The sequence below is a fragment of the Natrix helvetica genome, assembly GCF_964273705.1.
Source record: "Natrix helvetica genome assembly, chromosome: 7".
NCBI lineage: Eukaryota > Metazoa > Chordata > Lepidosauria > Squamata > Natricidae > Natrix > Natrix helvetica.
In genome coordinates this window covers 7,881,279-7,908,471 of record NC_138558.1, presented here as the reverse complement: position 1 = coordinate 7,908,471, position 27,193 = coordinate 7,881,279, and the positions used below count along the sequence as shown (strand labels likewise).

Below are 27,193 nucleotides of genomic sequence, written 5' to 3'. Positions count from 1 at the left end.
TCCAAACTTGGGAACTTTAAGACTTGTGGACTTCAACTCCCAGAATTCCCCAGCCAGCATGGCTGGCTGGGGAATTCTGGGAGTTGAAGTCCACAAGTCTTAAAGTTCCCAAGTTTGGACACCCCTGCTCTAGGGGGAGGTGCTCTTCTCCGTTTCAAAGCCGAAGAGCCAGCGCTGTCCGAAGACGTCTCCATGGTCATGTGGCCGGCATGACTCAACGCCGAAGGCGCACGGAACGCTGTTACCTTCCCACCAAAGGTGGTTCCTATTTTTCTACTTGCAATTTTTTACGTGCTTTCGAACGGCCAGGTTGGCAGAAGCTGGGACAAGGAACGGGAGCTAGGGATTCGCACCGCCGAACTGCTGGATCAATTACACGGATCAATTACAGATACCCAACATGGCAGGGAGATGCGGAAGCCATTACTGGCACGATAAGGGACAATGGACATTATCTGTGGTGTAGAGATCCTCCCGACGCTCAACGAAACACGACAATTGTGGTCTAATCCGGATAGCAGGCTTCCGGGATTAGGGATGTCTCAATGGTCGACGTTACCCCCTTGTGGGAGAACAAGGCAGACGCCGTGTAACACTTATTCCGGTCGTAGGTGTAGCAGGGCTCCTGGGGATGACCACATAATGTGCTTGAGCCAAAGGTCACTCCGTTTGCAGACCTCGAGGGGCCAGTACATTTGTCGCAGCTGGAACAAAAGACGGGAAGAGAAACATTAAGCCCGGGGGATGAAATAAAATATCCCAGAAATATCAACTCGGTTTCCTGTTTGCTGCTGAAAGTACAAAATGATTTTATCGTATTTCATTCGTTTAGCAGCTACTCCTGCTTTGGTCTTTATTCATCGGAGAGGAGAAGAAAGCGTCAATCGCCGTAGAAGATAGGGCCATGATGGCAAACCACAGGTGGCACACAGCACCTTCTCTGTGGGCACATGAGCCGTCGCCCCAGCTCAGCTCTATCACCCATGCGCGCATGCCTCCCACTAACCAGCTGCTTGTCGGGTCTACATGCACGGGGGGAGGATCTCAAACATGCATGGGGTGAAGCACGCATGCATGGGGAGGAACACTGGAGGGCGCATACATGCAGAGGGGGCCGGGGCACATGTGGGGGTGGGACACATCTGGGGGCAGGGCGCAGAGAGGTGGGTTATTCCCAATTTGGCCCAGATCGGGCGAACTGGTAATAGCAGCGGCGTGAGGTCGAAAGGTCGCAAAAGGAGATGGAATTCCTGGGATACAATACAATACAGTACAATAGCAGAGTTGGACGGGACCTTGGAGGTCTTCTAGTCCAACCCCCTGCCTAGGCAGGAAACCCTATACCGTTTCAGACAGATGGCTATCCAACATCTTCTTAAAGACTTCCAGTGTTGGGGCATTCACAACTTCTGGAGGCAACTTCTGTTCCACTGATTAATTGTTCTAACTGTCAGGAAGTTTCTCCTCAGTTCTAAGTTGCTTCTCTCCTTGATTAGTTTCCACCCATTGCTTCTTGTTCTACCCTCAGGTGCCTTGGAGAATAGTTTGACTCCCTCTTCTTTGGGGCAACCCCTGAGATATTGGAACACTGCTATCATGTCTCCCCTAGTCCTTCTTTCTCTTAAGCTAGACATACCCAGTTCCTGCAACCGTTCTTCATATGTTTTAGTCTCCAGTCCCCTAATCCTCTTTGTTGGATATTGCAACTGTCATAAATATGAGTCGGTCAGTTGTCAAGCATCTGACTGAAAATCACGTGGCCATGGCTAAATAAATAAATAAGTGAATAATGAATACGTGGGTGCCGTTTTCACCACAAATAACCGAAAGTTCCAAAGGAGCTTTTTCCAAAAGGAAGCTTGTTTTTCCTTGAAGTCATTTCGCTTCTCCTCCAAGAAGCTTCTTCAGTTCTTCAGATGAGAAGCAAAACGCCTCCAAGGTGGGAAAACAAAGCCCAGCTGCCTTGTGGAAAAAGCAACTTTGGGGCAACAACCGTGACTTGGAGGACTGAGCATCTCCATAGATAAAAAGAAGAGAAAGGCTTACAGCTTGGGGATCTTGTAGACAAATCTGGTTCTCACGGGCGACGTGGGGTCAGAGATGTTCTCCCTGGCATTGAGGGGAATCCTGTAAATATGGAAATGGGGGAAAAAATATGGCTGCATATTATTAATTTGTTCTCATGAAATGCAACAGGAATCTGTATTTGCCTTGCAACAAATGTCTTCCGGTTGTCTTCAGAAACGCAAAATGCCGAGGGAAGTTAAAGCACTACTTACATGATATGGATGTTCCTCTCCAGGATTTTTTCTTCTGGGTTGTCTTTATCCGGGACAAATTTGGACGTCACCTTTACACACTGGCACTTATTGTCCACCAGAACCTTCTCCTCATCTTCCTCCTGCCAGTAAGCTTAAAACAAATAATCCATCTGTTAAACTACTGAAGTTCGCAGATGACGCAACGGTGATCGGTTTTATTCGAGGCAACGATGAATCCGCGTAGAGACGGGAGGTTGAACAACTAGCCTCGTGGTGCGACCGGAACAATCTGGAATGGAGCACACTCAAAACCCTAGAAATGGTGGTAGACTTTAGGAGAAACCTTATCATACTACCACCTCTTACAATACTAGACAACAGAGTATCAACAGTAGAGACCTTCAAGTTTCTAGGTTCTATCCATATCTCAAGACCCACAATGGACACTTAACATCAAAAACGTCATCCAAAAAGCACAACAAAGAATGTTCTTTCAGCGCCAACTCAGGAAGCTCAAACTGCCCAAGGAGCTGCTGATTCTGTTCTACAGAGGAATTGTTGAGTCTTGTCATCTGCACCTCCATAACTGTCTGGTTTGGCTCTGCAACCCAACAAGACAGACACGGACTTCAGAGGATAATCAGAACTGCAGAAAAAACAATTACTGCCAACCTGCCTTCCATTGAGGGACCTGTGTACTGCACGAGTCAAAAAGAGGGCTGGGAAAATTCTTACAGACCCCTCGCATCCTGGACATAAATTGTTCCAACTCATATCCTCAAAACGATGCTATATAGAGCACTGCACACCAAGAAACTAGACACAAGGACAGTTTTTCCCAAACGCCATCACTCTGCTGAACAAATAATTCCCTCAACACTGTCTAACTATTCACCAAGTCTGCATTGCTATTACTCTTAGTCTTCTCATCGTTCCTATCACCCATCTCCTCCCACTTAATGACTGCAGGACCTGTAATTTTGGTGCCTGTAGCCTTATGATTTATATTGATTGTTTCCTAATATGATTTGATTGCTTATTTGTACCCTGTGACTATCATTAAGTGCTGTACCTTATGATTCTTGACCAATGTATCTTGTCTTTTTATGTACACTGAGAGCTTATGCACCAAAGACAAATTCCTTCTGTGTCCAATCACACTTGGCCAATAAATTATTCTATTCTATTCTATTCACGAATCACATTGGAAACTAATCAAGGAGAGAAGCAACCTAGAACTAAGGAGAAATCTGGCAGTTGGAACAATGAATAAGTGGAATGTCTTCCCTCAGAAGGCACCTGAGGGTAGAACAAGAAGCAATGGGTGGAAACTAATCAAGGAGAGAAGCAACTTAGAACTGAGGAGAAATTTCCTGACAGTTAGAACAATTAATCAGTGGAACAGAAGTTGCATCCAGAAGTTGTGAATGCCCCAACACTGGAAGTCTTTAAGAAGATGTTGGATAGCCATTTGTCTGAAACGGTATAGGGTTTCCTGCCTAGGCAGGGGGTTGGACTAGAAGACCTCCAAGGTCCCTTCCAACTCTACTATTGTATTGTATTGTATTGTATTGTATTGTATTGTATTGTATTGTATAAGTTGTGGTGCTTCAACAATGGAGGTTTTTAATAAGAGATTGGACAACCCTCTGTATGAAATGGTAGAGGGTCTCCTGCTTGAGCAGGGGGTTGGACTAGAAGACCTCCAAGGTCCCCTTCCAACTCTGCCCTTCTGTTATTCAATGTGTTAATAAGACCGTAAGAAATGAGAACATTTTTTTTAATGTCTTTTAATCCGGTGTTTGATTTTAATCACGTGTGTCCAACAGTTATGAGACACCAAGACTGGCTGAAAGAGAAGCCGGACTATTAATAATATTGAGAAATGCATCTGAAAAGGGCTGGAAGCTAAATTTAGGATAGGTGCAAAGGGAACCGAAAACCCCTCAAGCCTTTCAAGGTGCATTTTCAGACACAAGGCAGGATTTCGCAAGCTAATCGTTAGATGACAAAAGAATACTTGTGAATTAGCTGAGTCACACCTCTCTCCAGGCTTTCTGCAATGCTGGCTGGGTTTGTGAATCTGGCAATCCCCCAAATTAGCCCATCATCTACTGCAGGGGTGTCCAAACTTGGGAACTTTAAGACTTGTGGACTTCAACTCCCAGAATTCCCCAGCCAGCCATGCTGGCTGGCTGGGGAATTCTGGGAGTTGAAGTCCACAAGTCTTAAAGTTCCCAAGTTTGGACACCCCTGATCTACTGAGTCAATATATTTGCACAAAGGTCTAAGCCTCGTCTGGCGTTCCCCCTTGGATTCCAAACCAACCTTCTAACTTACCCCCAAGGCAGAACCTGTAGGCTTCAAACAGAGACGTTCTTCAGAATTCTCTTCTGTGGAGCCTTCTCAATGCAGAAAGGCTGCAGGCTCCTATAAACTTGTGGGTCTCCAGTAAGTTCTGAAGCTGCCTTTGATTTTTTTTTTTTGGGGGGGCTAACTTCATCTTGGTGTTGCCATAATGTCAACCCCCCGTAACCTGTAGTTCCTTCCCTGGAAGTTGCTATGTGTGTGAGTGAGGGGGGGGAGAGCGAAAGAGAGAGGGAGGGGGAGGGAGGAAGAGAGAGAGAAAGAGAGGGAGGGAGAGAGGGGACGAGAGGGAGGAAGAGAGAAAGAGAGAGGGAGGGAGGAAGAGAGAGAGGGGGGGAGGAAGAAAGAGAGAGAGGGAGGGAGGAAGAGAGAGAAAGAGAGGGAGGGAGGGGGCGAGAGAGAGGGAGGGAGGAAGAGAGAAAGAGAGAGGGAGGAAGAAAAAGAGAAAGAAAGAGGGGAGGAAGGAAGAGAGAGAGAGAGAGGGAGGGAGGGAGGGAGGAAGAGAAAGAAAGAGAGGGAGGGAGGAAAAAGAGAGAAAGGGAGGGAGGAGGAAGAGAGAGAAATAGAGAGGGGGAGGGAGGGAGGGAAAGAGAGAAAGGAAGGGAGAGAGGGGGCGAGAAGGAGGGAGGAAGTAAGAGAGAAAGAGAGAGGGAGGAAGGAAGAGAGAGAAAGAGAGGGAGGAGAGCGGGGGGGAGGAAGAAAGAGAGAGGGAGGGAGGAAGAGAGAGAAAGAAAGGGAGGAAGGGAGGGAGGGAGGGAGGGAGGGAAAGAGAGGGAGGAAGAGAGAAAGAGACAAGGCGAGAGAGAGAGAGAGGGAGGGAGGGAGGAAGAGAGTGGGAGGGAGGAAGAGAGAGGGAAAGAGAGGGAGGGAGAGAGGGGACGAGAGGGAGGAAGAGAGAAAGCGAGAGGGAGGGAGGAAGAGAGAGAGGGGGGGAGGGAGGAAGAAAGAGAGAGAGGGAGGGAGGAAGAGAGAGAAAGAGAGGGAGGGAGGGGGCGAGAGAGAGGGAGGGAGGAAGAGAGAAAGAGAGAGGGAGGAAGAAAAAGAGAAAGAAAGAGGGGAGGAAGGAAGAGAGAGAGAAAGAGAGGGAGGGAGGGAGGAAGGAAGAGAGAGAAAGAGAGGGAGGGAGGAAAAAGAGAGAAAGGGAGGGAGGAGGAAGAGAGAGAAATAGAGAGGGGGGAGGGAGGGAGGGAAAGAGAGAAAGGAAGGGAGAGAGGGGGCGAGAAGGAGGGAGGAAGTAAGAGAGAAAGAGAGAGGGAGGAAGGAAGAGAGAGAAAGAGAGGGGGGAGAGCGGGGGGGAGGAAGAAAGAGAGAGGGAGGGAGGAAGAGAGAGAAAGAAAGGGAGGAAGGGAGGGAGGGAGGGAGGGAAAGAGAGGGAGGAAGAGAGAAAGAGACAAGGCAAGAGAGAGAGAGAGGGAGGGAGGGAGGAAGAGAGTGGGAGGGAGGAAGAGAGAGAGAAAGAGATGGAGGGAGGGAGGGAGAGGACCAAAATAAAATTTATTAAAAGAATGGCTGCCTCACATTCACGCTTCCTGCCTGATCCAGCTCTATTTAATGTGTGACCCCAACAGTTTACTTGAGAGGGAGGGAGGGAGGAAGAGAGAAAGAGAGAGGGAGGGAGGAAGAGAGAGAAACAGAGAGAGAGGAAGGAAGGAAGAGAGAGGAAGGGGGAGAGAGGGAGGGAGAGAGAGGGAGGGAGGAAGAGAGAGAGAAACAGAGAGAGAGAAAGGAAGAAAGAGAGAGGGAGGGGGAGAGAGGGAGGGGGAGAGAGGGAGGGAGAGAGAGAGAGGGAGGGAGGGAGGAAGAGAGAAACAGAGAGAGAGGGAGAGAGAAAGAGAGAGGGGGGAGGAAGAGAGAAAGAAACAGAGAGAGAGGAAGGAAGAAAAAGGGAGGGAGAGGGAGAGAGGGAGGGAGAGAGAAAGAGAGGGAGGGAGGAAGAGGGAGAAACAGAGAGAGAGGGAGGGAGGAAGAGAGAGGGAGGGAGGAAGAGAGAAACAGAGAGAGAGGGAGAGAGAAAGAGAGGGAGGGAGGAAGAGGGAGAAACAGAGAGAGAGGGAGGAAGGAAGAGAGAGGGAGGGGGGGAGAGGGAGGGAGAAACAGAGAGAGAGGGAGGAAGGAAGGAAGAGAGAGGGAGGGGGGGAGAGGGAGGGAGGAAGAAAGAGAGAGGGAGGGAGGAAGGGAGGGAGAGGGGTGTGTGTCAGGACTGACTCCCATGAATGAGGCACAATTAAAAAGAGATGACCCATCTCCATCATTCTCCAGGTATGTCAGTCAAAGGCTGGACTTTTTAAAGCTCCCCCCCTCTAATTGACAGGTTTGTTGTGCGTATATGTGAGGATGTTTTCATCTTTTCTTTTCATTTTTCAAGGTCATTAACATCCCTTGGACTTTCTCCTTGGAGATACCCTGTTGAGTTGACCGTTACTTAGTCACTATGATACAAAAAAGATGCCAAGACCCTAGAAAAGAGCGCAGAGAAGCGCAGCAAAGATGATTAGGGGGCTGGGGTATAAACCACACGATGAACGATTGAGGGAACTAGATATGCCTATCAAAGAGAAGGATTAGTATGGTGGCAGTGTCCCAATATTTGAGGGGGTTGACTTATTCTCCAAAGTACCTGAAAGCAGGACAAGAAGTAACAGGTGGAAGATCATTGAAGACAGATCCAACCTAGAACTAAGGAGAAATGTTCTGACAGCGAGAAGAATTAATCAGTGGAACGACTTGCCACCAGAAGCTGTGGGTGCTTCGCCACTGGAGATTTTAAGAAGAGTTTGGATAGCAATTTGTCCAGAATGGTATAGATAGAATCTCCTGCCATGGGCTGGACTAGAAGATCTCCAAGGTCCCTTCCATCCCTATTATTCTATGTTCTAGTTTTCAATTTTGAGAATCCAGGATTCCTTTAAGTAAAAGGCAGTTCTGTTAACAACTGTATCTTTTTCTGTTTCCCCCTTTCACACAAGGTTTGTGAAACTGCACATTTCTAAGAGTTTTTGCAAAAAGCAGGAAAATGCATTTATTATTTCATGTTTTTATGATTAGAAAAAAATGGGCAACTCAAAAAAGTGAGTTTTTTTTTTGTACTCACAAAATAAGAGATCGTTCTGTAATTGTATTTCTATTTGTTGTGAGGGAAATTGGAACCTTCTTTTTATTCCCCCCCCCCTTTTGATTCTTTCTTTCTACACTTTCGCTTTTCTTCCTTTCTTTTCCTTACTGTTTCTCCTCTGTGTTAATTTCTGTTTTATGTGTTTTGTAAAATTTTAATAAAACATTTATTTTAAAAAAAAACAATGCCCATCCATCTGGGTTACTGCTTCTGCATTTAATTGCCCTTCTGAACTTGTTTTTTTGCGGGGAATTTAAGAAATACAATGAAGGGTGTTTCTACCAGAAACGAATTCTAACAGTCAAGTCTGAAAAAAGACACTTCCACAGGGAGGATGGTAAAATATCGAAAGAGATCGAAATTCACAAGGCAAAAGTGATATACTCCCTTTGTCTAAGTAGGAAGGAAGGAATTTAGGTGATCCCATAAAATCAAACCAAACAGTTCTCTTAGGATTAAGCACCTTGGGATTGTTATTTTAAAACAGAGCTATGAAAATGTAAGGAATTTAATTTTTTAAATGTAAAAAATACCGGGATGCTCATGTTATTGCATTAAAAGTATTTCAATTAGGTTTCTTGTTTCGGTCTTCCCTCAACACTTTGAATCAGGATAAAATAAATTATTTTCTTCCAGTGTTTCTTGCGTTTAACAAATAGCCGTTATTAATCCCCCCAACATTTTAAATGAGGATTCAAGCATTTATTAATTTAAGGAATGACCTTTATTGTGCTCTGTGGGTAATGCAAAGTAAAGTTTTACAACTAAAATCATAAATTCTAAGGTTATAGAAAGTTTCTACAAATAGAGCAATTTTTTTTCTCTCTCCTCTCTCACACACACACATCTATCATCTATTATCTGCCTGCCTGCCTGCCTGCCTATCTATCTCTATCTATCTATCTATCTATCTATCTATCTATCTATCTATCATCATCTATCTATCTATCTATCTATCTATCATCTATCTATCTATCTATCTATCTATCTATCTATCTATCATCTATCTATCATCTATCTATCTATCTATCATCTATCTATCTATCTATCTATCTATCTATCTATCTATCTATCTATCTATCTATCTATCTATCTACCCTGTCTGTCTGTCTGTCTGTCTGTCTGTCTGTCTGTCTCTCTCTCTCTCTATCTATCATCTATCTATCTATCTATCTATCTATCTATCTATCTATCTATCTATCTATCTATCTATCTATCTATCTACCCTGTCTGTCTGTCTGTCTGTCTGTCTGTCTGTCTATCTATCTATCTATCTATCTATCTATCTATCTATCTATCTATCTATCATCTATCTATCTATCTATCTATCAATCATCTATCTATCTATCTATCTATCTATCTATCTATCTATCTATCATCTATCTATATCTATCTATCTATCTATCTATCTATCTATCTATCTATCTATCTATCTATCTATCTATCTATCTATCTATCATCTATCTATCCTGTCTATCATCTATCTATCCTATCTATTTGTCTGTCTATCTATCTATCTATCTATCTATCTATCTATCTATCTATCTATCTATCTATCTAATCCATCCATCCATCCATCCATGCATCCATCAATCTCAACACACCTTATATGCTACAGTAGGAAAAGGATATGCACTCTTACTTTTACTAAATTACTGTTAAAAAGTCCCGTATAAACCACATCAAGAGATGAATGCATCAGATAAAGCAATGCTTGTATGTGGGTGCATTACACATCCCTACCTTACAGTATTTTAAACCATCTAGCAAAATATATTAAGCCTCCTACACCAGGATTATTTATTTTTGGGGGGAAAAAAGTCTCCTAGGAGAATTATTATGGACATGCCAGTTAAAACAATGGGCAATAACAAATCTGCAGGGATCTCTCTTGATCCATTCCACTTACCAGTCACCAGAACGATGCTGCAAAAAATGATCCCAATTCCACGGAAGATCCAAGAAGTTTTCATCTTTAAGTCTGTGTCCCCTGTTGGGGGCTCCTCAACAAGGAAGGTGTGTGCGTGTGTGTGGAAGTGTTACACACCAGCTTTTTCACCCCCTGAGAGACCAAGGCTGATTACAGGCGAGAGGCACTGAAGGCTGTGACATTGTGAAACCACAAGCGAATGTCGGTTTACTAATCAAAGAGGAAACCTCCCCAATTCTTTGAAAGCTCAACTAGACGGGGGGGATTTTTCTTCCCTACTTCATTAAGGTTTTTATTCCTAGCGATCGTAGTTTGTGGATTGAGAAGACACACACATTGTATAAATGGAAAAATATACAACATAAAATGTGTGCGGTGAGAAATGCGCTTCGAGCAAGTTGTGGAGTTCTGGGACAGTGTTTTTCAAACTTGGCAGCTTTAATAATAAAATAAATTTTATTATTATGTTATTTTGTTTATACAAACATAGCATCTTTGCAACATGTTTTCCTTCTTTTACATGTGTGTTGTGTTCCTTTTATCTGTTCCTATAAATCTTATATACCCATATCTCTACACATATTTTCATATATCTTTTCATATATCAATTCTATATCATCTTATATTCTTTTAATTCCTACTATTTTTGTCAACAGTCTATTTTGTATTTCTACCTTTTATTCATTCTCCGCTTTTGTACTTATTTTTTAATTTCTTCTTTTCTTTATTGCTTTCCTAGTTTTTCCCCCCTTTCCTCTAGCGCAGGGGTGTCCAAACTTGAGAACTTTAAGACTTGTGGACTTCAACTCCCAGAATTCCCCAGCCAGCTGGCTGGGGAATTCTGGGAGTTGAAGTCCACAAGTCTTAAAGTTCCCAAGTTTGGACACCCCTGCGCTAGCCAAACCTGGCAGCTTTAAGAGATGTGGACTTCAATTCCCAGAATTCCCCAGCCAGCATGCTGGCTGGGGAATGCTGGGAGGTGAAATCCACATATCTTCTGCAAATTAAATTCCAAATTCAGGCTTTCTGGAAGTTGAAATCCACACCTCTTAAAAGTTGCTTTGTTTGAAAAACATTGCTTTGGAACTCAATAGATTAATGTTGTCTACTACAGGCAGTCCTCAATTTACAACAGTTCATTTAGTGACCGTTCAAAGTTACAACGGCACTGAAAAAAAGTGACTTATGACCATTTTTCACCCTTACAACCGCTGCAGTAGTCCCATGGTCACATGATCCAAATTCAGAGGCTTGCCAACTGGCTCATTGTTATGACGGTTGCAGCATCCTGCGGTCATGTGATCCACTTTTGCGACCGTCTGACAAGCCAAGTCAATGGGGCAGCCAGATTCACTTAACAACCGTCTTACCGACTTAACAAATGAAATGATTCCCTTAACAGCTGTGGTAAAAAAAAGGCATAAAGTGGGGCAAACTCCCTGAACAAACTTTAGCAACATAAAGTTTGGGCTCAATTGTGGCTGTAACTTGAGGACTATCTGTATTGCAATACAAGTGGGAATTTAATCTTTTCTGGAAAATATATTACTGCTGTGAGGCCACTGGGGCATAAATAGAATATCGTAGTATGTGGCAGAGGTAGAGGTACAGGTAAAGGTTCCCCTTGCATGTATGTGCCATTCGTTCCCAACTCTAGGGGGCGGTGGTCATCTCAATTTCTAAGCCGAAGAGCCAGTGCTGTCTGAAGATGTCTCTGGGGCCATGTGGCCGGCATGACTAAACGCCGAAGGTGCACGGAACGCTGTTCCCTTCCCACCAAAGGTGGTTCCTACTTTTCTACTTGTATTTTTTATGTGCTTTCAAACTGCTAGGTTGGCGGAAGCTGGGACAAGTAACGGGAGCTCACTCCGTTACACGGCGCTAGGGATTCGAACCGCTGAACTGCTGACCATTCCGATCGACAAGCTCAACGTCTTAGCCACTGAGCTACTGAGTTCCTATCTAGTATGTGGCATAGAATTAAATAGTTTTCAGCTAATATAAAAAACCAACTTCCAGTGGGATAGTTAATAATGTGTACTATAGTTATACATAGTTCCATTATTTTTTTACAGCAGAAACCACAAACCGCTTGTGGCGTCTTAAAAAATAAAAAACTTCATGGTGATAAATTGTTATCACGTGAAGGTTTTCTAAATCACTGCCCGTTTCTACAGCCCCTCGTAGAAGGGATGGCACAATAGCAATCAATTCCAATATTTGAGGCACTACTACAAAGAAGAATTGAGAGGGCCAGATGCCATGATCTTAGTTTTGTTAATGTTGAGTTTCAAGCCAACTTTGGCACTCTTCTTCTTCCTGGCAAATAGATAGGGACAAAATGGAGGAAGTGACAGATTTTATTTTCCTGGGCTCCAAGATCTCTGCAGATGGGGACTGCAGCCAAGAAATTAAAAGAGGCTTGCTCCTGGGGAGGAAAGCTATGGCAAATCTAGACAGCATACTAAAAAGCAGAGATATCACCCTGCCAACCAAAGTGCATATAGTCAAGGCTGTGGTTTTCCCAGTTGCAATGGATGGCTGTGGAGGTTGGAGCATAAGGAAGGCTGAGCGCCAAAGAATGGAGGCCTTTGAACTCTGGTGCTGGAGAAGACTCCTGTGAGTCCCTTGGACTGCAAGGCCATCCAACCGGTCAGTCCTAGAGGAAATCAACCCTGGCTGCTCTTTAGAAGGCCAGATCCTGAAGGTGAAACTCAAATACTTTGGCCACCTAATGAGAAGGAAGGACTCATTGGAGAAGAGTCTCATGATGGGAACGATGGAGGGCAAGAGAAGAAGGGGACGGCAGAGAACGAGGTGGCTGGATGGAGTCACCGAAGCAGTTGGCATGAGCTTCAATGGACTCCAGAGTATGGTAGATGACAGGAAGACCTGGAGGAACATTGTCCAGGGGGTCACGATGGGTCGGATACGACTTAGCAACTAACAACACAAAGAAGAGGGAGTCAAGCTATTCTCTGAAGCACCTGAAGGCAGGATGAGAAGCAATGGGGGGAAAGTTTTGGTCACCACGATGTAGAAAAGATGTGGAGACTCTAGAAAGAGTGCAGAGAAGAGCAACAAAGAGGATTAGGGGACTGGAGACTAAAACATATGAAGAACGGTTGCAGGAACTGGGTAGGTCTAGTTTAATGGAAAGAAGGACTAGGGGAGACATGATAGCAGTGTTCCAATATCTCAGGGGTTGCCACAAAGAAGAGGGAGTCAAACTATTCTCCAAGGCACCTGAGGGTAGAACAAGAAGCAATGGGTGGAAACTAATCAAGGAGAGAAGCAACTTAGAACTGAGGAGAAACTTCCTGACAGTTAGAACAATTAATCAGTGGAACAGAAGTTGCCTCCAGAAGTTGTGAATGCTCCAACACTGGAAGTCTTTAAGAAGATGTTGGATATCCATTTGTCTGAAACGGTATAGGCTTTCCTGCCTAGGCAGAGGGTTGGACTAGAAGATCTCCAACTCTACTATTGTATTGTATAAAGTAATCAAGGAGAGAAGTAAAGCTGAAGTAACCTGGAAGTATAGAGAAATTTCCTGTCAGTGAGAACAATAAATCAGTGGAGCAAATTGCCTTCAGAGGTTTTTTTAAAGAAGAGATTGTACAATCATTTGTCTGAAATGGTATAGGGATTCCTGCCTGAGCAGAGGGTTGGACTAGAAGACCTCCAAGGTCACTTCCAACTCTGTTATTCTGTTAAATGTGTGTGTGTATGTGTGTAGGGGAAGAAAAATTGAGTAGGGGGGGGGGGGAAGATGGCAGTTACGTGGGAACTGTGACCACAAACGAAGGTAGCTGTGACACAGATATTTTGGCATTGGGTAGCAAATTCATATGGCTCCTGTGGTGCAGGCAACGGTTTTATTTTTATTAGAATAAAATGTCGCGTACAAGACAGCAATTTCTACCTAGATTTCAAGCTGCCTTTTTCAGTCCTTCGTCCGTCGGGTTCTGCCCTTAACTGCCTTCAAGCACATGTTAAAAACACACACCTCCTGACCACAGTTTGATTTCTAAAGAATCGAGTTTCAGTTCCTTTGTTGGTTATGACACCAAAATGATGGGCTATTTTACCGAAGACGCCCCCCCAACTGAATTTTCAAACCTTCGGGGTAATATATTATTAGCATCGGGTGGGATGTCCTGGTCTTTTCTTCAGCGTAACACAAGTGCTTCAGCCGCCCACGATTAACCGCAACTGGGTCCAACGTACTTTAGAGTACAAAACAAGGATTAAACCCCAAAGAAAGATTATGATTATTATATTTCCACTCAGTTAAAAGCCGACGAAGGGCAGAGAGGGTCTACCTGTGGACAGAAGCGGGAGATCTTGGGGGGAAAGGGCGCTTAAAATATAGGAAGTCCTCAACTTATGACCACAATTGAACCCAAAATGTCAGTTGCTAAGCAAGACGGTTGTTAAATGAGTTTTGCCCCCTGGCTTTTCTAGCTGCCATTATTAAGTGGATCACTGCAGCTGTTAAATCCAGAACCTGCTTGCTAAGTGAAACCAGCTTCCCCACTGATTTTGCTCATCAGAAGGTCGCAAAAGGGGATCAGGTGATTCAGGGACGCTGCAAACCGTCATAAATACGAGCCAGGGGCCAAACGTCCGAATGTTGATTCTGTGAGTATGGGACTGCTGCTATGGTTGTGTGAAAAAGGAGTCAGGTGTCCCTGTTTTTTCAGCTCTGTTGAATGCTCCCTAAATGAATGGTTGTTAAGTCGAGGACTAATGAAGTGACAATCCATGGGGAGTTTACCCAGGGAGCACAACTAATAATGAATTTCTGAAAACATTAGGAATTCTGATTATTGCCCTCTGAAGAATGACCGAATTAAGCTTTTCAAAGCAAAGTTCCCCCCTCTGCTAGATTTAACCAATCTGAACGTTGTCATATCTGATCAAAACTGACTCTTCTCCTCTAAGTTTCCATTGGAGCTGGGTGCCTAATATATTTAAATAAATAATAAGTGATTTCCCAAATTAAAGCCACAGTGGACAGATCGTGATTTGTGCATATGTGTGTGCAATACAGGTCTTGTGCTAGAATACTGCATCCAGTTTTGGTCGCCAGGATGTAAAAATTTAAAGATGTGAAGACTCTAGAAAGAGTGCAGAGAAGAGCAACAAAGATGATTAAGGCTTAAGATACAGAAGGATCTTGACAAACTTGAACACTGGGCACTATCTAATAAAATGAAATTCAGTGGTGAAAAGAGTAAGGTTCTACATTTAGGCAACAAAAACGGAATGCACAGGTACAGTATAGGTGGTACCATGCTCAATAGTAGTAACTGTGAGAGGGATCTTGGAGTTCTAGTGGACAACCATTTAAATAGGAGCCAGCAGTGTGCAGCAGCTGCCAAAAAAGCCAACACAGTCCTAGGCTGCATCAACAGAGGGATAGAATCAAGATCACGTGAAGTGTTAATACCACTTTATAATTCCTTGGTAAGGCCACACTTGGAATACGGCATTCAGTTCTGGTCGCCACGATGTAGAAAAGATGTGAAGACTCTAGAAAGAGTGCAGAGAAGAGCAACAAAGAGGATTGGGGGACTGGAGGCTAAAACACATGAAGAACGGTTGCAGGAACTGGGTATGTCTAGTTTAGTAGAAAGAAGGACTAGGGGAGACATGATAGCAGTCTTCCAATATCTCAGGGGTTGCCACAAAGAAGAGGGAGTCAAACTATTCTCCAAAGCACCTGAGGGTAGAACAAGAAGCAATGGGTGGAAACTAATCAAGGAGAGAAGCAACTTAGAACTGAGGAGAAATTTCCTGACAGTTAGAACAATTAATCAGTGGAACAGAAATTGCCTCCAGACGTTGTGGATGCCCCAACACTGGAAGTCTTTAAGAAGTTGGATAGCTATTTGTCTGAAATGGTATAGGGTTTCCTGCCTAGGCAGGGGGTTGGACTAGAAGACCTCCAAGGTCCCTTCCAACTCTACTATTGTATTGTATTGTATTGTATTGTATTGTACTGTACTGTACTGTATTGTATTATTAGGAGACTGGCGGCTAAAACATATGAAGAACGGTTGCAGGAACTAGGTACCTCTAGTCTTATGAAAAGAAGGACTAGGGGGGATATGATAGCAGTGTTCCAATATTTGAGGGGTTGCCCCAAAGAAGAGGAAGTCAAGCTATTCTCCAAACCACCTGAGGGTAGAACAAGAAGCAATGGGTGGAAACTAATCAAGGAGAGAAGCAACCTAGAAATAAGGAGAAATTTCCTGACAGTTAGAACAATTAATCAGTGGTACAGCTTCCCTCCAGAAGTTGTGAATGCTCCAACACTGGAAGTTTTAAAGAAGATGTTGGCTAACCATTTGTTTCCTGCCTAAGCAGGGGGGGGGATGGGACTAGAAGACCTCCAAGGTCCCTTCCAACTCTGTTATTCTATGATGAAAGATTTAAGAGAATAAGAGAATTGGAAGGGACTTTGGAGGCCTTCTAGTCCAACCCCCAGTTCAAGCAGGATACAATGGTCTATACCGTTTCAGAGATATGGCTGTCCAACCTCTTCTTAAAATCCTCCAGTGTTGGAATATTCACAATTTTTAGAGGCAAGCGGTTCCACTGGTTAATTGTTCTCACTGTCAAGGAAACTGTACTGAAATCTCCATGTAAACTATCAACAATTCACTTGAATTAAAGGTACTTTACTTTTAAAGTATAATCAGATATTTCAGTGTCAAAAATAATGCTATGACCACATAACCTTTTCCCCCTCCTGTACGCCTCCATATAAACCATGATTAAAACTGCCACGTGGGAATATTTCGCACCGTGCCTCTTCTCAGTCAACGAAGTACAGGAAGCCGAGAAAGAGACACCAACAGAAGAACAATGAGATTACTCCCAGCGTTGTTTGTGGTGGAAAAAGAATGCATCTGATACCCACAAAGTGATATATTGGGCCCAACTCTGGAACCATTGTATGCAAACCAGCCCAGGTGGCAGTTTATTTTTAAGGAAACCACAAAACAGGTGCAGCTGCTACAATTGAGGAGGAATTCAAGGGTAAAATAGGCAGGTTTAATAATTAGGATAAAGCTGTTTAATGTCGCAGAAGAAAGCCATTATTAGATATCAGCTTTTTCATCTTTGAGATATTATATGCATCCATCCTATTTGTTTAATGATTAAAGTTGCAACGGCACTAAAAAAAAAGGGGGACGATGACATGTGGCTATTTTTCACAGTTATGACCATTGTAGCATCCCTGTGGTCAGAATTCGAATGCTTGGTAACTGGCATCTAGTTATGACTATCCTGGGGTCACCATTGGTAAATTTCCCAGCCAGCTCCCTGCAAGCGAAGTCAACAGGAGAAGTCAAATTTGTTTTTTAACAACCATACAATTCTGTTAACAACTGCAGTTAAGTTGCTTAACAATCGTGCCCCCCCCAAAAGCGAAAAAGGTCATAAAGTGAAGCGCAACTCACTTAATAACTGCCTCACTTAGCAATGGAAATATTGGGCTTGACTGTGGTCACAAGTCAAGGACTATATAACTGTCTGGTTTGGCTCTGCAACCCAACAAGACAGACACAGACTTCAGAGGATAATTAGAACTGCAGAAAAAACAATTACTGCCAATTTGCCTTCCATCGAGGATCATTACACTGCATGAGTCAAAAAGAGGGCAGTGAAAATATTTACAGACCCCTTACATCCTGGACATAAATTGTTTCAACTCCTATCCTCAAAATGACTCTATAGGGCACTGCACACCAAGAAAACTAGACACAAGGACAGTTTGTCCCCCGAATTCCATCACTCTGCTTATCAACTAGTTCCCACAACACTGACAAATAATTTATTAAGACTGTATTACTATTATTCTTCTCTTCCTTACTAGTATCTATCTCTTCCAACTTATTACCATAACCATGTTGCTTGTATTTTTCAATTTATATTGTTTTTAATTGTTTCCTAATACGATTTGATAGCTTTTTAGTAACCTTGACTATCACTAAGTGTTGTATCTTTTTATTCTTGATGAATGTATTTTATTCTCCTTATGTACACTGAGAGCATATGCACCAAAGACAAATTCCTTGTGTGTCCAATCACACTTAGCCAATAAAGAATTCTATTCCTATTCCTATTCCTATTCCTACGCCTACTCCTATTCCTACTCCTGCTTCTATTCTATCATGAGGAAAGGAGAACAGTGGTTACACAGGCATTGTCCCCTTGTGGATTGGCTTAGAGGTCAACACCCTGAGTGTTATCGCTTTGACAACCTGTAACTATTTCCATCTCCTGGTAAAAAATAGCAATAGCACTTAGACTTATATACCATTTTACACTGCTTTACAGCCCTCTCTAAGCGGTTTACAGAGTCAGCCTCTTGCCCCCAACAATCTGGGTCCTCATTTTACCCACCTCGGAAGGATGGAAGGCTGAATCAACCTTGAGCCAGTCAGGATCGAACTCGGGGAGTGAGGAGTGAGTTAGCCCTGCAGTACTGCATTCTAACCACTGCGCCACCACAGCCTTTAGTAAAATTCAACTCCTCACTGCATAAACACAGTCAGGGGCATCATGGTTCTGAGGGAACCCAAAACTTCAAGATTTGCATTCCTGATCACAGGGGTTTCATCACACCATTGTGCCTGTCATCTTGTATTTTTATATCCCTCCCTCCAGCAGATCACATTGGATGCAGTTTTCCTGACAATAAAATGGGTGTTTGATTTCCCGTTTGACTTCCCCTCTTGGTCTTCCTTGGCTATCCCCACAGGCCACCTGGAGTTACTTGTAAAGAAAAATGTAATACCAAATGAATAAAAATACTAGCCAGCTTAAACCTCGCATCACTTCCAAGTCCAGGAAAACCTGCCACAGTTCCCTGTGGAGACTAATTTTGTGACAGTAAAGTTAATTACATATCCCTTTGTCCGGCTGCTACTACAAGTTTGCAAATCTAAGGAACAGCAATAAAATACACATAATAACGACACAGTATAAAAAATGGACAGTAGAGTCCACTGCAGTTTGGTGGCCCATTAATTTAGCTAAACAGACAGACAGATGATAGACAGAGGTTGATAGGCAGATGGTAGATAATGATAGATGATACACATAGGTAGCACATAGTAACCATAAGATAGACAGACAGACAGACAGATAAGACAGACAGACAGACAGACATGTTGATAGGCATATAGTAGACAATGATAGATGGATGTGTGGGTGGATGGATGGATGGATGGATAGATAGATGGATAGATAGGACAGACAGACATATTGATAGGTATATGGTAGATAATGATGGATGGGTGGATGGATGATAGAGATAGATAGATAGATAGATAGATAGATAGATAGATAGATTAGATATATAGATAGGACAGACAGACAGACAGACATGTTGATAGGTATATGGTAGACAATGATGGATGGGTGGATTGATGGATGATAGACATAGATAGATAGATAGATAGATAGATAGATAGATAGATAGATAGATAGATAGATAGATAGATAGATAGATAGGTCAGACAGACAGACATGTTGATAGGTATATGGTAGACAATGATGGATGGGTGGATTGATGGATGATAGACATATGTATGTATGTATGTATGTAAGTATGTAGATAGATAGATAGATAGATAGATAGATAGATAGATAGATAGATAGATAGATAGATAGATAGATAGATAGATAGATAGATAGATAGATAGATATAGCTAGCTGGCTAGATAAGACAGACAGACAGACAGGCATATTGATGTGCATATGATAGACAATGATAGATGGATGTGTGGGTGGATAGATGATAGACAAAGGTTGATAGGTAGATGATAGACAGATAGATAAACAGAGATAGATAGAGGTAGATAGGTTAGTAGATAGTAGATAATGATAGAAATATGGGTGGATAATAGACAAAGATTGATAGGTAGATGGCAGATGATAGACAAACAGAAATAGATAGGCAGATGGTAGATAATAATAGATGGCAGGTAGGTAGGTAGGTAGTTGGATGGTACACAGACAGGTTGATAAGATAGGTAAATGGTAGATAATGATAAATAGATGATAGATAGCTAAAGCAGAAAGAAAAAATAAAATGGAAAACAAAAGCAAGGGTAGGCAATACAGAATGAGTCAGCCTGCAGAGGCAGATTTCCCACAGATATCCAAAAAATCAACATATTCCTTATGAAAACCAGGGAGGGGGGGGCGAGGAGCGGCGGTGCAACGTTCTTTCAAACAGGCTCCACTCTCTATCGTCCTTTTTCAAACAGAGCGCCGCAAGCTCTCCACAACCGGAAGCTCAGCCGCCGGAAGTTAACCCACGTGGAGGCAAAGCCCAGATCGCGTCACGGGAACAGAGGCGACAAGCGCAGAAGCGTCATCCCTTGACTTTCCTGGAAACCGGAAGTGGCCTCAACCTCGACCCGGAAGTCGTACCTTGCCTCGCCGTCGAGACCGTTGCGTCCGTTCGTCTCGTTTCCCCGGTTGTCGTCGTCTTTTTTTTTTTTTTTTTGAGGCATTCGGCGGCCATCATGGGGAAAGCACGCCGGAAAATCCCGCCGGCTTTGCGGGCCTCGGCTGGGCGCGAAGAAAAGTTGGAGGAGCCGGAGCCGGGAGAGCCACGCGTGACGGAGGAGGCGGACGACTTCCACGAGCGGCGGCTGGAGGAGGCGGTGCTGGCGGCGCTGGGCAGTGAGGAAGAGGAGGAGGAGGAAGAAGTGGAAGAGGTGCTGGGCCTGCACCTGTCCGAGAACAGCGAGTCTGAGGAAGATGAGGACGCGGGGCCTGGTGAGGAGGATGAGGATGAGGAAGATGAGGAGGACGATGAGCCTCTGGACATGGACAGCGACCTGGAAGAGCAGCGGGGCTCAGGCCGATGGGGCTCAGGCCTCCCCAATGAGCTGGCTTGGGGCCAGAGGAAGAAGCTCTACTATGGCACGGACTATGAGGGGGCGCCCCGGCGCCCCAAGGCCCCCAAGAAGAGCAAGGAAGAGGTGGAAGCCGAGGAGCTGGAAGAAGAGGTGGAAGCTCAGGCCATCCAGAGGAGGATGGCGGAGAACTTGGGCGAGGAAGACTACGGCTTGGATCTCCTGCAGGCTTATGCCAGGGTAGCTGAGCCAACGGGCGGGAAAGAATCTGGACAGAACATCGCCAAGGACTTGGCGTCCCTTTCTAAGAAAGAGCAGCTGAAATTGCTGAGGAAGGAATCTCCCGAACTGCTGGAGCTGATTCAGGACTTCGAAGCCAAAGTCCTGGAGCTCAGGGATGAGCTTGAGCCCCTGGTGCAAATGATGGGGGACGGAGTCATCCCAGAAGGAAAAGGGAGCCAGTATTTGCAAACCAAGTACCACCTCTATCTGAACTACTGCTGCAACATCAGTTTTTACTTGGTGCTGAAAGCCAAAAGGATTCCAATCCATGGCCATCCTGTCATTGAAAGGCTTGTCACTTACAGGAACCTGATCAATGACTTGGCGGTGGTGGACCAAAAGCTGTTGCCAGAGGTTCGTCTGCTTCTTAAGGAATACCATAGTAAGGAGACCGATGGGGTGGGAAGTAGGAAGAAGCCCCTGCCGTTGGTTAGAAAAATGGTTAATAAGAGGAAAAGGAAATCTCCAAACTTTACGAACGATGAGGCTGAAGACGAACTGCCAGACGATTCTGATTTGGATGAGCAAGCTGCGTTGGCGTTTTACAAGGAGATGGAAGAGAAGATCATGCTTAAGAAGAAGAGGAAACGAGAAGAAAAAGAAGGCATCAGTCATCCTGTCGTTGAAGAGGAGGAATCGGACCAAAAGAGAGGAGCAACGTACCAGATGTTGAAAAATAAAGGCCTTACCCCGAGAAGAAAGAAGATTGACCGCAACCCAAGAGTCAAACATCGTGAGAAATTCAGAAAAGCCAAGATCCGTAGAAGGGGACAAGTTCGTGAATTCCGAAGAGAAACGCAAAAATACGCAGGCGAACTGTCCGGCATTCGTGCTGGAGTTAAGAAAAGTATTAAGCTCAAGTGATCCATGGTCTTCCTTTTTTCACCTCTCCCTCTATTTGCAGACTAGTGGACCTGAACTTAATAAATGTATCTCTTTTTGGGAATTATAACATGTGTTATCTATCTATCTATCTATCTATCTATCTATCTATCTATCTATCTATCTATCTATCTATAAATGTGTGTGTATATTCCGGCATAACTCTGGAACACCTTGAACAATTTCAACCAAACTTGGTACACAGATGAATTACTCTCTGGAAACAAATATTGTGGGGGTAAGACACCCCTAACACTCCTCTGGGTGTGTGTTAAGATACAGCCTGTTGTGCCTTAAAATGGCTTCTACTGTACTGCCATAAAACGGCTTCTACTGTACTGCCATAAAATGGCTTCTACTGCACAGTGCAGTGGAGTTGCCATTGTAATGGCTTCACAGTATTCCACAAAGGGGCTCCCTCTAGTAAGGGGGAAAATCCAACATTAGAAATTACGTTTGGTCCAGACATTTCCCCCCTATAAATAAATCCCTGGACAATGTCGGGTTATCAGCTAGCTTTTAACAATGGTTCTCACTTCCAGGGTTGTATCCATTACAGGGGTTTGACTTTAATATATACAGGTAGTCTTCAAGGTACCTTTTTTTTAACCATTTGAAGTTTCAACATCACTGGGAAAAGTTGCCAAAAGTCTGAGTTTTGATTATGTGATCCTGGGGATGCTGCAACAGTTGCATGAAAACCTATGGCCATTGCAACATCCCTGCGTTCACATGATCAAAATCCAGAAAGGTGGTAAAAATGGGTCAAAATTCACTAAAAAAACCTCTTCGTTTGCAGCAGAGATTTGCGGCTCAATCGTCATAAATTGAAGATTATCCAGAGTGCTTAAATGAGCACTAGCAGAGGCGCCTCCTTCAATCATGCGTCACTTAGTTCCTTGACCATTGATATTATTTCTGGAATCAAATGTGGAAGGACGTAGCAGCGAAGAGGGGAGATAGATGACAATATAGTTTGTGGTGAAATTATGGCACGCCCCAACTTAGCTCCAACGTGCATGTGTGCGTGATGGCCAGCTGATTTTCAGGTCTCTGCCACACATGTACGGGAGTGGGAGCGCATGTGTAAGACCTGTGTGCCTATGTGGGGCGGGGAGGGGCGCGTGCGCATACAGGGGAGTGCAACATTTTTTGTCCCAGGAGGCTTCAGGGAGGCCTGCTAGGCACAAAACGGGGCTGACGGGTGTGGGTATTATGCACACATTGGATACAACTATAGATAGTTCTCGACTTAACAGTTGGTTTAGTAATTGTTCAAAGTTACAACGGCACTGGGGAAAAAATGACTTTTTTCACAGTTACCACCTTTGCAGCCATCCCCACGATCGTGTGATCCAAATTCAGATGCTTGGCAAATGGTTATTTATGACCGTTGCTGCGTCTTAAGGTCACGTGATCCCCTTTTGCGACCTTCTGACCAAGTCAATGGAGAAGCCAGATTCACTTAACAACCACGTCGCTATCTTGATCAACTGCAGTGATTCACAGCTGATTCAAGAAAGGGCATAAAACGGGGCAAAACTCACTTAGCAAAGGTCTCACTTAACCACAGGACTGTTGAGCTCAATTGCGGCCGTAAGTCGAGGACTACCTATATTGTCAATTCAGGGCAACTTTCCAAGTTGTTTTCATGCTATTGTAACCTTCCATAAAAGTCAAGTCTTTGTGGAGTCAAGTTTCACCATTGGGTTACTTCTGGTACATATCCATGTATTTTTCTTGGCCTTAGTACAGAAGCAGTTTGCTGATGATGTCTTTTCTGTGAGTTTATAACTATTTATAACTAATTTATAACTATTCTTCAGTCTGATCTTCAGGCTTTGATATTGGCTAGTAGTTTCCTAATCTAAGTACTAGTCAAGTCCCCCTCTGTTTAGATTTTAGAAAATGTAGCCAAATGCTGCCACCTACTGAGACAATTCTGCTTTTCTGTTACATCATATCTAGTCATTTTCAGATGTTTTAGACCAATTCCCCAAACCTTCCAGCCAGAATCTGAAAGGTATCAAATCAAATCTTTATTACATCAACCAGCATAATAAAGAGTGAAAATTTGAGGAAGATTGGTTAGGTTTGATAGTTACTTTAAGATAATGTTCTTCATTAAATGGTACCTATCAGTTTCATTTGCCATGCAATAGTAAAGTTACTGAAGAATTTGCAAAACTGGTTATTAAGTTTTGTGGATTCTTATTAGTTTTAATGAAACAGCTCAAAATTATGATTAGGGGACTGCAAACTTAAACATATGAAGAACGGTTACAGGAACTAGGTATGTTTAGTTTAAGAGAAAGAAGGACTAGGGGAGACATGGTAGCAGTCTTCCAATATCTCAGGGGTTGCCCCAAAGAAGAGGGAGTCAAACTATTCCCCAAAGCACCTGAGGGCAAGACAAGAAGCAATGGGTGGAAATTAATCAAGAGAAGCAATTTAGAACCAAAGAGAAATTTCCTGACAACAATTAATCAGTGGAACAATTTGCCTCCGGAAGTTATGAACGCTCCAACACTGGAAGTTTTTAAGAAGAGATTGGACAACCATTTGTCTGAAGTGGTGTAGGGTTTCCTGCCTAAGCAGAGGGTGGGACTAGAAGACCTCCAAGGTCCCTTCCAACTCTTCTATTATTCTATTCTATTCTATTCTATTCTATTCTATTCTAATAACATAGGCCAACTGAATAACATCACAATGATTTTAACTGTTTTACTGATATATTTTTAAAAAACCACCCTACAATTTGAAAAAAAAACCTATCACGCACACAAACTATATGGCAGTGATGGCAAACCTTTTTTGGCTCGCGTGCCACAAGTGGGGGGAGCGCAGGGGGGTCGAGTGCGGGCGTGCCGCACCCATAATGCAACGCGCGACCCCCCAGTGCGCATGCGCGCACAACGCGCGACCCCCCCCATTTTTACATGCTTTTTTTGCCCTCCCCAGGCTCCAGGGGCTTTATAGGAGCCTGGGGAGGGTAAAAAGAGCCTCCCCCGGCCCTCCGGAGGCTTCAGGGACCGTCTGGAGCCCTCCCCAGGCTCCTATAAAGCCTCTGGAGCCTGGGGAAGGCGAAAAATAGCTTTTAAAAAGGTGAACTAAGCTATTCTTCCTAAATAAGAATTGTAGCAAAGAAATCCTCCGAGGAACTGAGAAAGAAAATGGCAAAATGCTACCACCACCTCTGAAAATAGCCTTATTTATCCACACAAATTACCGAGCAAAAAGGGAAATAATTTAAAAAGGAACATTAATCCAAACCCAAATAAGAATTGTAACAAAGAGGGGAAAGGAAAAAAAAAATAATGGTAAAATACCACCACGTCTGAGGAAAACATTATTTCTGCACGCATTTCTAGGGTGAAGAGAAAAAAAAATCAAAATGAAAAATTAACTGAAACTACCCCAAAACCCAAACAAGAATTACAGGCAGTCCTCAACTTCCTGGACCACAATTGAGCTCGGATTTTATATTACCAAGAGAGAAATTCGTCGAGCACGTTTTGTCCCATTTTATAACTTTTCTTGCCACATTCGTCAAGCGAATCACTGCAGTGGTTCAATGACTAACGGTTGTTAAGTGAAGCTGGCTTTCTCATTGAGTTTGCTTTGTCAGAAGGTCAACAAAAGGAGACCACATAATCGCAGGACACCACAACGGTCATAAATATGAGTCAGTTGCCAACTGTCTTAAATTTTGATCAGGTGGCCATGGGGATGCTGTAATGGTCAAAGGGTCATCAGTCACTTTTTTCAGTGTCATTGTCACTTGGGATGGTCACTAAATGAACTGTTGCAAGTTGAGGACTATTTGTACAGCAGAGAGAAAGACAGAATAGAATAGAAAATGGAGTAGAGTAGAATAGAATAGAATAACAGAAGTGGAAGGGGCATTGGAGATCTTCTAGTCCAACCCCCTGCTTAGGCAGGAAACTCTACACCACTTCAGACAAATGGTTAGAATAGAATAGAATAGAATAGAATAGAATAGAATAGAATAACAGAGTTGGAAGGGACCTTGGAGGTCTTCTAGTCCAACCCCCTGCTTAGGGAGGAGACCCTACACCTCTTCAGACAAATGAATAGAATAGAATAGAATAGAATAACAGAATTGGAAGGAACCTTGGAAGTCTTCTAGTCCAACCCTCTGCTTAGACAAGAAACCCAAGAACCCAAGGTAGTTCTCAAGAAATTAGAAAGAAAATGTGTGAGAAAAAAACATCCCATTAGCCCCTGCCAAAAAAATGAAAACTAATTTGGGGGGGGGGGAGTGAGATTAGGCTCAGCAAACGAGCCCACCTGGAATTAAGGAGAGATTTCTTGGCATTGAGAACAACCAGTGGAACAACTTGCCACCAGAAGTCATGGATATTCCATCACTGGAGGTTTCCAAGATGACATTGGACAGCCGCTTATCTGAAATGGCCTCGGGCCTCCCGCTTGAGGAGGGGGCTGGACTAGAAGACCTCCAAGGTCCCTTCCAGCTCTATTCTGACGGATGGATCGACCACCCTTCCCGGGGATCTACAACTACTACTCCGATCCCGCCTCCTCGGGCTGCCTCTGCCGTGCGCTCCGGGGAGGAGCCGGGGCGCGCGCCGAGGAGGCCGGCCGAAGTCGGGGCCGGCGGGGCGGAGCTCGGCGAGGGGCCGGGTGAAGGCGAGGCTTTCCCCCCACCCCCAACCCCATACTCCACCCCCAGGCCGGCTGGGCCCGAGCTGGGTTGTTCGGCGGAGAGGCGGCGGCGGCGGCGGAGCGAAGTTGCCTGCGACCTGCGGCGCGCGCGCTTGGAGAGGCCGAGGGGGACCCGGCGCTTGGCCCGCATGGAGAGCTCCGGCGTCCGCGGCGTCCAACGCCGGGAGGCCGACGGGGAAGCGGACGGAGAGGAGGAGGAGGAGGAGGCGCCGCCGGACTCGCCCCCTTTTTTCCTCCTCTACCCCGGCCGGGGAGGAGGCGCCGCCACCGCCGCGCCCGGAGCGCAGCCCCAAAGCGCTTGGCGCGCCGCGCCGCCGGGCCCTCGTGGCGCCCCGCTGCCCGTCCTGCTCAGCTACGTCGGGCCCGAGGCCGCCCAACCGCGGACCGGCGGCGCTCGTGAGTAGCAGCCTTCCCCCTTGGCCCGCTTCCTCTCCCGCCGCTCCCCAACTTGGGTGGTGGTGTCTTCTTCCTATCTGGGCTCCCATAATCCCCAGCCCTGGGTGGATGGGTAGAGAGAGTCTCTGCTGTCAAAGGGTTTGGCAGCCGGTCTCCGGGTTGGCACACCCTGCTCTCTGCACACACACACACGTCCCAAATCCTTCAAGGGAAGCTGCTGTTCCTACTTCTTACCCTGTGTGTGTGTGTGTGTGTATGTGTGTTCTCTCACCCCCTTTTTTTTGGGGGGGCTTCATCAAAGCCTGGGTGTGAACTGGCTATTCTCCCTCCTCACTCACCCTTCCTGTGTGTGTATATATGTTTGTAA

The 27,193-nt window shown here is 44.5% G+C and overlaps 3 protein-coding genes and 1 long non-coding RNA gene across 8 annotated transcripts in view; 3 read left to right on the top strand and 1 right to left on the bottom strand.

The window, feature by feature from the left end:
* Positions 1-27,193, top strand: part of LOC309395857 — a 98,289-nt gene that overhangs the window by 474 nt on the left and 70,622 nt on the right. The window contains exon 2 of the long non-coding RNA XR_014175993.1: positions 11,288-11,452. This is a non-coding gene — a long non-coding RNA (uncharacterized lncRNA). The remainder of the gene's footprint in view (positions 1-11,287; positions 11,453-27,193) is intronic.
* Positions 147-9,918, bottom strand: JCHAIN (joining chain of multimeric IgA and IgM). 2 transcript variants are annotated; one of them, XM_081960442.1, is made up of 5 exons: positions 9,767-9,918; positions 9,650-9,727; positions 2,280-2,412; positions 2,047-2,127; positions 147-704 (listed from the first exon to the last, which is right to left on the bottom strand). In XM_081960442.1, exons 2-5 carry the CDS (start codon positions 9,711-9,713, stop codon positions 506-508), a joined length of 477 nt encoding a protein of 158 aa, XP_081816568.1. In that variant the 5' UTR covers positions 9,714-9,727; positions 9,767-9,918; the 3' UTR covers positions 147-505. The 2 variants fall into 2 exon arrangements, with proteins under 2 accessions (XP_081816568.1, XP_081816569.1); XM_081960443.1 differs by having other exon boundaries at positions 148-704; positions 9,650-9,900.
* On the top strand, positions 20,054-21,793 carry UTP3 (UTP3 small subunit processome component). Its single transcript, XM_081960410.1, has one exon. The coding sequence runs from the start codon at positions 20,224-20,226 to the stop codon at positions 21,703-21,705; it is 1,482 nt and encodes a 493-aa protein (XP_081816536.1). The 5' UTR covers positions 20,054-20,223; the 3' UTR covers positions 21,706-21,793.
* RUFY3 (RUN and FYVE domain containing 3) overlaps positions 26,347-27,193 on the top strand; it is a 71,219-nt gene continuing 70,372 nt past the window's right edge. For all 4 annotated transcript variants that reach the window (XR_014175986.1, XM_081960381.1, XM_081960379.1 and 1 more), the window contains exon 1: positions 26,347-26,826. Coding sequence is in view for 3 of the 4 variants with exons in the window: in XM_081960381.1 (XP_081816507.1) it covers positions 26,559-26,826 (268 nt within the window). In the remaining variant the exon portion in view is untranslated. The remainder of the gene's footprint in view (positions 26,827-27,193) is intronic.

Coding starts and splice junctions, on each gene's coding strand:
- UTP3 (XM_081960410.1), top strand. CDS start 20,224: ATGGGGAAAGCACGCCGGAAAATCCCGCCGGCTTTGCGGGCCTCGGCT.
- JCHAIN (XM_081960442.1), bottom strand. CDS start 9,713: ATGAAAACTTCTTGGATCTTCCGTGGAATTGGGATCATTTTTTGCAGC. Junction 2,413..9,649: donor CAGCATCGTTCTGGTGACTG/GTAAGTGGAATG, acceptor ATTTGTTTTAAG/CTTACTGGCAGGAGGAAGAT. Junction 2,128..2,279: donor GAGAGGAACATCCATATCAT/GTAAGTAGTGCT, acceptor CCATATTTACAG/GATTCCCCTCAATGCCAGGG.